Source organism: Neodiprion fabricii, chromosome 1, assembly GCF_021155785.1.
Source record: "Neodiprion fabricii isolate iyNeoFabr1 chromosome 1, iyNeoFabr1.1, whole genome shotgun sequence".
NCBI classification, from domain to species: domain Eukaryota; kingdom Metazoa; phylum Arthropoda; class Insecta; order Hymenoptera; family Diprionidae; genus Neodiprion; species Neodiprion fabricii.
Window position 1 is genome coordinate 15,835,705 of NC_060239.1, and position 9,339 is coordinate 15,845,043.

The 9,339-nt window shown below is 38.8% G+C and overlaps 1 protein-coding gene across 1 annotated transcript; it reads right to left on the bottom strand.

The window, feature by feature from the left end:
- Positions 1-6,320: 6,320 nt before the first annotated feature.
- Positions 6,321-8,847, bottom strand: LOC124182124. The gene is made up of 3 exons (XM_046568978.1): positions 8,610-8,847; positions 7,100-7,531; positions 6,321-6,988 (listed from the first exon to the last, which is right to left on the bottom strand). Exons 1-3 carry the CDS (start codon positions 8,845-8,847, stop codon positions 6,321-6,323), a joined length of 1,338 nt encoding a protein of 445 aa, XP_046424934.1.
- Positions 8,848-9,339: the final 492 nt, after the last annotated feature.

A 9,339-nucleotide genomic window follows, 5' to 3' on the forward strand; every position in this document is an offset into this window, starting at 1 on the left:
AAAAATGAAAAAAATTATTAAAAAACCAGCTAGCATATAACTATGAATTTAATATACTAGATTCATTCCTTTACATCCTCTGGAGTAGTTGGATCTAAAAAAAAATATATGAAATATGATAAAAAATCCAAAAAATTCAGAAAATTGGTAACTAAAAGTTGTTTGGCTTGCTGATAACGAACCTCATCCTAGATTTACGCAAAATTTAGTGGCAGATTCAGTATGGCGGAAGTCTAAAATCCAAAACTTGTCAGATTCTCATGGGATATTGTATCAAAGGGCTTTTAAATCGCAGTGATTACGGATTTGAGGTTGGACTTTCCAAATTCCATTTAAATGATATGAAATATCCTCAGCGTGTGAGTGTGAAGGTGGGAAGTTCGAAGGACGTACTTATACGGTACAACGAGTAGTCCGCGAATTTCGAACTTGTCTTTCAACGTTTACTCACCGTCTCAGGAACCACGGATTACAATCCATTCGAAACAACGCATTTTATACGTTTACCCGATTCTACAGAAAACCGTTTTTCATTTACGTTTCTATTCTCATGTTTAATTGGCATTCATCACGTTTCCTCTACCATCTATTAAACGCATCGAGTAAACGTATGCGACCGGTGTAAAGTTTACTTTCCTTCAACGTTTACCAATTGTCACAGGTACAACGGATTACAATCCCGACAAGACAACGCATTTTATACGTTTACCCGATACTCTAGAAAACCGTTTCTCATTCACGTTTCTTTTCTGATGTTTGATTGGCATTCGTCACGTTTCCTCTACCATCTATTAAACGCATCGAGTGAACTTTCCGCTGACATCCGTCGATTTTGATGAAATTGATATATGTTATTCTACATCAAAATGTAAGAGAGACGTATTTTTTTTTTTATCGGCGGAAAACGTTTTTAGGGGGTGAAATTATCCTTTGAAGTTGAGACCTTCGAGGGGTATTTTTCAGGTTTCACCTATTTTCACTTGAGATAATCGAATGCACACAAATGGATAATTACCCTAATGATAAACGATGAAAAATACAACTGGTTTCATATCGGAAGGTTGCATAGGAAAAAAGTTATAAGGGATGAAATTTATAAAATCGGTATAACAAAAAACTATTGCACCTCTCTCGATAAATTCAATTGCACTTTGAAGAGCGAAAAAAATAATACATACGGGTATTTGCGTTTTTCTCGCAAATCAAGTTGAGGGGGTGATCTACCCCTATGTATATTTACATTTAATCTCAATAAAACGGCAGTAATTCTTTTTTTTCTCATTTCTTCTCTTAGTAATACGTTCTTTCTCTAAATTCTCAACATCTACGTGTCAAACGATGGACAGATTTTTCTCGAAATTACATTTTCATAATTGGTGAAAGCACCAAAAGTATGCATCCAATCTTAATGGTTTGTTTTTTATTTGAAGGCGATTTGAGACTCTTCTAGTTATACTTGAAACATTCCATTTCAAATTTATTTGAACAATGGATTTTACCTACTTGAGCAAAGAAAATTGGAAAAAATCAAACTTTTCCGCTGAAAATTCTACCACTTTATCAATTTTTTATTTCTTGTAACTTTTGGTGGTATTCATATGAATCATATTCACAGTTTGAAAGAATTAACTCATTTATTCATGCCGCCAAAAATGACAGATCGGATAACTTTACAAATAACAATTTTTTTTCATAGGTAATATTAAATATACCACAAGACGAATTTTAAAAACATCTATTCCTTATATTTTTCACAAGAATTTAGTGAACACCGACATATTTTCATAGTCATCGTAATCCCCCCTCCCGCCGCCCTCACTTGAGGGTGTTATCTGGGAGTCATCTCTGTTCAGTCTGTGACTCGCTCCCATAATCAGATTTGAAATACGACGTAGAAGCAATGATAAAACTGCGATTGCGGAATATATTCACCACAGTGGGCTACTTTTCTTTTACACGACGAATGAAGTCACTTACAATTCGAGACTATTTAAAACGAAGTTGCAAATAATAATCAAAATTGAGATGAATCCTTTGAACGTTATTAGAATGCTTCTCGCAACTTTTAAAGTTATGCGTTTACCGGATTCGCCAGTAAATAACGATGAAAAACAGTTGAAAGAAAACTTTGAAAATATTTTGTTGAGTGCAATGAACGAATGCAGTGGTTTCGAAATGGTAAAAGAAAATTCTTTGTAACTTGAAGGACCGTTTAAGGATTGGGAAATGAAAATTGTTGAAGATATAGAATGGACAAACGCCCTATATGAACCAGAACTTTCACCTGATACATGCACTCATGATAACGAAGACTTATCTTACGCAGCGGGAAGAAAAGAAATTTGGGTTTGGGCAGTGTGCAACAAAAGTTCAAGAAAATGCAATCTATACGACAGTTGCACCGGTGGGCCCACAATTAGAACAAGGGGGGACATACAAAGAAAAATTAGTACGAATTTGTTGTTACACTTTCAAAAATTTCAAAGCTGCTGTAGATGCTGGTTTAATAGTGTACGATTCTGTCTCGGAAAAATGGGCAATACATGCTCAAAAAGAAATAGGGCATACTGATGTTCGTTTCAAAGCATTTCATACATGGATAAACTCATTCAAAGCAGCCCATCGTATCGTATCGAAAAAAATTAATAAATTCATTACATGCAAAACAATCGAAGATGAAAAAGTGTTGGAACGACAGATTAAGAAATTTGTCTACGACGTAGAGCAAAATAATAGAACGTATGGACTGTCAAATACATTTAATGCAGATCAGAGTGGCTTCCAACTAGAAATGCGTTCCGGAAGAACTTTAGCAGTCAAAGGAGAAAAGCAAGTACAATGTGTTGTACAATCAGTCTCTTCTACAAGCCACAGTTACACTACTGAGCCGACTATATCAGCTGACGGCAAGCTGCTATCTCCTCTATTTTTGGTTTTCAAAGAATCAACTAGCAAGATTGGTCCAATAGTGGAGAAAACGCTTTTCAGACCAGATAATGTATACAGAGACGTATCCAAGTCTGGGAAGCTTACTTCAGGTATAAATTATACCCACTGTTTTTGTATAGACATTTTTTCGAATGAAAAAATAATAGGTTTTTCTATTCTCAGATCATTTTAAAATTTGGGTGCAGCATGTGTTTTTCCCGAAAGTTGGTTTGAAATCTTTATTACTGATTGATTCTTGGACTGGACACTGTCCCCAAGCTGTACTTAATGTGAAACCCTCAAATAGAGATGTCAAAGTAATGCTTATACTCAAAAGAACTACCGGAAAAATCCAGCCCCTCGATGTTTTTGGATTCCGAGTATGGAAAAATTTTGTTAGACATTTTTCTGATAATTGTCTTTCGATGAATTGTGATATTGATTTGCATTTGAGAAACAGTATAGAGCTTCAGTCACTTGTTCATTACCAACCGTCGTCACCACGTTATATCGATCTTTTCAAATATTCTTGGTACAAAAGTTGTTACATAGAAGAAAAACAAGCGAATCTTGAAAATCCTGTACACTTTGCATTGGGAGATTCCTGCAACTCGCACTAAGAAGTTCCAGGATGTGAAAATGTTGCTTTTGTTCGCTGTTCCTGATGTAAAACGTCGTTACGCTTTGAACACTTTTTCAATGACTATCATTACTGCAGTACTTACAACGGCTGATAGAGCATATGATTATATATTAGCTTCTGTTCATTGCTATAGTGATTATTTTGTTGAACTGTTGACATATTGTCAATAAAAGATACGAGCATATTGTACGTTCTCTTTTTTTTACTTGACTACGAAGTTTTTCTGTGCGTTATCCCAAAACTTAGTCTTATTTACCGAAACGAATATGTGGAAGCGCTTATCGTATGATTAGTTATCTTGTTGCCAAATATAAATCAGTCAGAATTATCGATAAGTCAGATATAAATACTTTTTCAACGAAAGATCGATCTATTAATAAGTTGGCTCCTAGATAAAACCGTTATTTGAATGCTATATACGTGATACGGTTGTGGTAAATTAAAAAAAAACATATCACTAGGAGAAGGAATAAGAAAAAAGAAATACTGCCGTTTTATTGTGATTAAATGTAAACATACATAGGGGTAGTTTACCCCCTTAACTTGATTTGCTAGAAAAACGCGAAACACCATATGTATTATTTTTCTTCGCTCTTCAAAGTGCAATTGAAATCATCAAGATAGGTGAAATAGTTTTTTTGTTATAACAATTTTATGAATTCCAACCGCTATAACTTTTTTCCTATGCAACCCCCCGATATGAAACCAGTTGCATTTTTCACGGTTTACCATTAAGATAATCATCCATTTGGGTGCATTCGATTACCTCAAGTGAAGATAGGTGAAACCTGGAAAGGATCCCTCGGAGGTCTCAACTTCAAAGGATAATTTCACCCCCTAGAAACGTTTTTCCTCCGATAAAAATAAAATACAGATTTTGATGTAGAATAACATATATAAATTTTATCTAAATTGAAGGATGTCAGCGGTAGGACATTCCTTCTTAGATTTGATTCGAATGATCTTTTCCTGACTAATTGGACACGCAGGAACTGTGAAAACGCAGCGAAAAAAGCGTGGAATTGACCGGAGAAAAACGGCTAGCAAAGTTCTTCCTTCTTCGGCTGTAACTTTTGATGCGTCGGTCGCAGCGTATTGAGACTGCGCCCTATCGGATTCTCTTGCAAAATTACGTCGGAATAGTGCATGAAAGAACCTATTACAGCACTTGTCAAAATCGCGAAAATTTCTGCTGAAAATAAGAAGGATTGATTTAAATGACCCTTTACTTACTAATTGGACCCTCAGGAACTCAGAAAACGCAGCAGAAAAAACGTGGGATCAACAGGAGAGAAATGTTGGGCTTAATTCAACGATTTTCGGCTGCAACTTTTAATGCGTCGATCGCAGCGTATCGAGACTGCGCATAATCGATTTTTCTGGCAAAATTACCTCGAAATAGTGCATGAAAGAACCTATTACAGCACTTGTCAATATCGCGAAAATTTCCGCAAAAAATGCAAATGCCTTACTATTTTTTTAGTTTTGGAGTCAAGAATTTATGGTATAATATTTGACTGAAATAACCCTTTTCTCACCAATTATACCTGTTTGGGATGATGTACATGGGATTTTTAATGGAAAATTAAGAGTCTCTATTCTCGTTACATCCTCCTCCTCGTCATCTTGCTTTTACACTAATTTTCCTCGCGAGAGGCGCTTGACTTGCAGACATTTCGCCCCCCTTGAAAGGCTCTTTTCCAAAGATAATAAACATCAATGAATAAACAAAACGAATGATATAACCTATGTGAACTATAAATATCACAGAATCAAGAAATAAAAAAATGAAACAAAATAATAAACGTGACATTCACATGGTAAATGTCCGAATACAAATAGAGAATGAGTAAGAATTTCTTCTCTGCATGCACGATGTAAGGAGAGTGTAGTGTGTAGATGTTTATGTTTACCCTTTTCAATCCTTTGAACTCACTTTTTCAAATTTAAACTCACTGGTTATGAGAGAAATTAATGACAACAGAGTCAGGGCGGCTAGGTGGTCTAGTGGAGTAAGTCTCCGGTAAAGCATCGCTAGATTCCAGGTTCGATTCCTGGCTCCGTCGTTAATTTTTCAAATTCACCAGTTGTTCAAATCTACATATCCTCAACAAAAATTCTCTCGTAGATTAATGATTTGCACACCTGCATCTCATTTATTAGACGGCATTGCCGTCTTACGGGCTTCTCATCGGAAGCAAAGGATTGAAAAGGGTAAACATAAACATCTACACACTACACTCTCCTTACATCGTGCATGCAGAGAAGAAATTCTTACTCATACAAATCGGGCACATGAAAACAAATTTGAACTCACTGGTAATGAGAGAAATTAATGACAACAGAGTCAGGGCGGCTAGGTGGTCTAGTGGAGTAAGTCTCCGGTAAAGCATCGCTAGATTCCAGGTTCGATTCCTGGCTCCGTCGTTAATTTTTCAAATTCACCACTTGTTCAAATTTACATATCCTCAACAAATAGAGAATGTTTGAATGTTAATAAAGAATTTTGAAATTTCGAATTATCTCGGTCGATTGGTAACGGATAGATCTTCTTCACCGCCCGCTTGAAGGTTCCCGTCGCAGTCTTCACTGCTACCACCCTCACAACACCGTCAGTGCCCAGATGGATTTCCATGACTCGTCGAAGTTTCCACTGAAGTGGTGGAGCGTTGTCCTCTTTTAGAAGCACGAGAGCTCCGATCTCGATATTTTCGGTTTTTGTCTACCACTTGCCTCGTCTCTGCAAATGCTACAAATACTCCGCATGCCAACTCCTCCAAAAGTGTTGGCGAACCTTTTGAAGGTGTTGCCATCGCGACAGTCTGTTGTCGGATGTTTCAAGATAGTTATGTTCTGCAGGCAATATGAGTGTGTCCCCAATAAGGAAATGGGCAGGGGTCATGGCAGTTGTATCATTGGGATCACTGGATAGTGGAGTCAACGGTCGGGAATTCAGGATCGATTCGATTTCGACCAAAAGAGTATAATATTCTTCGAACGTTGAGACCAAGCCCATGGGAACTGTATTAAGCTGTCGTTTTGTAGTTTTGACAGCCGCCTTCCACACTCCGCCGAAATGCGGTGCCCGTAGTGGGATAAACTTCCAGGTGATTTTTTGTTGTGAGAGATGCTCCGATATCGTGTTTTCTTCTTTTTCGAGAAACTCGAAAACTTCTTTTGATTCTCGAACTGCGCCAACAAAGTTGGTACCATTGTCGGATATAATTTGTGAGCAAACGCCACGTCTAGCGACAAATCGCCGTAGTGCTGCCAAGAATGTTTCTGATGTTAACTCCGTAACAAGCTCCAGATGAACTGGCTTTGTCGCGAAGCAGGTGAATACAACAATCCACACTTTTAATGTGTGAACTAGACCTCGTCGACGACTTTCACGTACTTGCAACGGGCCTGCGTAATCTACCCCAGTAGAAGTAAGTGGTCTCAAAGATCAACGAACACGCTCGCTCGGTAGATCGCCCATCATGACTTCTGGAGTTTTCGGTTTATTTCGGAAGCACAGCAGGCAACCGTTCGTAACCTTTCGTGCCTCTCTTCTGCCACTCAGTGGCCAATATTTTGATCGTATGGAACACAGTAAGTTTTCTGGACCGCAGCGATGCAGCTGGATATGCTCTTTCTTGAGAATCATCTTCGTGATGAGGTGTCGAGTTGGTAAGATTATCGAAAGCTTCTGAGTTTCCGGAATATCAGCCTTCGACAATCTTCCGCCAACCCGAAGAAGACCTTCACTGTCGATGTATGGATTGATAGAAGCAATTTTGCTTGTCTTGATGACTTGTGCTCCTTGTTCGATGGACTGAAGCTCTGTTGCTAATGCTTCTTGCTGAGTCAGTCTTATGATTGCTTTTTCTGCTTTTTTAAACTCCTTAACCGAAAGTGGACCATTTTTTTTCCACTCAACGCATTGGCTTTGAATCTGAGAACGAAAGCTATCACTCGCTGTAATTTGCCGAACAAGGAGAACTTCCGCAGCACTTCGAACGTCTCAGTCTTTGTGCTTATGAGTACGGCTGATGATTTCATTTCCGTCTTATCTACTTCAATTTCTACTTTTTTAGGCCATTTTTCAGACCGAAGCCACTCGGGGCCATGCCACCAGAGGTCACTGCATTTCCATTGATCAACTGTGATTCCTCTTGACAATAAATCCGCGGATTCTCTTTGGAAGACACGTGTAGCCAAGTCGCGTCTTGAGACAATTCTTGAATTTTCGTGACTCTATTAACCACGTACGTTTTTCTCATGTTCGGCGATGTCGAAATCCAGCTGAGGACGATTGTTGAGTCACTCCAAAGGAAAACTTTACGAATTTTGTCGCCATATGCTTGTCGTGCGGTGTTACATAGTTTTTGCGAGTAACAACGCGGCATTTATCTCCAATCTTGGCAGTGAAATAGTTTTGAGCGGTGCGACTCTGCCTTCTGATCCGATGAGATGTGATTGTTTATCGCCCTTCGAGTCTTTTGAAACTGCATGGAGGCGGACTCCGAATGCTATTTCAGAAGCATCGCCGAAGCCCACAAGATCGAAGGTCTCCTGTGCATTTTGCGGATTAACATTGCTTTCGATTCAAACGCCGTTGATACTTGGCAAAGAACTGTAGAACTCCGTCCATTCATTTTGAATCCCTGGAGGCAAGAGCTCGTCCCACCCCGTCTTCGACTGCCACATTTTCTGCATTATGCATTTTGCATTAATTATTACAGGACCTAATAGACCCAACAGGTCGAATATCTGCGCTATTTTTGAAAGTACAACTCGTTTGGTGATATTCGAAGTCTCGTCGATTTTCACGCTGTATTGCATTGTATCGGAGTTCGAATCCCAAAGAAGTCCAAGGGTTTTCATTGGACCCTCTTTGTCGATTGTTAGCAAACTATCCGCTTCGCGTTTCTTTGATATGTTTTCGAGGATTCGTCGATCGCTCGCACGCCATTTTCTTAGATGAAACTGACCTTTTTGTAGAAGTTCATCCAATTCTCGTTCCAAAGCTATCGTTTTTCTATTGTTTTCTCACCAGTGATAACGTCGTCCATGTGGAAATCTTCTCTGAGGGCTCTAGCTGCACGTGGGAACGTGTTGGTTTCTTCTGCTGCCAATTGTCGCAAACATCTGATAGCAAGGTACGGTGCGGGAGCTGTCCCGTAAGTCACTGTGTTGAGATGATACTTCCGAACTGGTTGAGTTTCGTCTGTTCTCCATAGAATTCTTTGAAAATCTCTATCTTCCTCTCTGACGATGATTTGACGAAACATTGCAGCTATATCTGCTGAAATAACAAACTCGTGTCATCAGAACCTCAGAATTATGTTGAACAAATCATTCTGCAAGTTCGGTCCAACCATTAACTTGTTCAATGCAGGGCCAAGAGAAGTTTTTGCTGAAGCATCAAAAACAACCCTCAGTTTTGTCGTGATCCATCTGCCTTTATGACTGGCTGATGCGGTAAAACGAATGAATCGTTTTGTTTCAAATTTGTGCCGTCTAGAACGAGCGACATATGCTTTTGATTTTGGTAATCCTCCATGAATTCAACGTACTCCGTTTTGATTTGAGGATTGGTCCTGAAACGTCTCTCGAGCGAGAACAGATGTCGAACCGCCTGCTTTTCTAACACACTGAAGAGAACTTCTTGCTTTTAGGGTAAGGCTACTATAAACCTTCCGGTCTTGTCTCTTCGTACAGTCTGCGAGAATTGTACCTCATATTCTTCTTCTTCTTCAGCCATTCGTCTTGTCTCGCGAGGT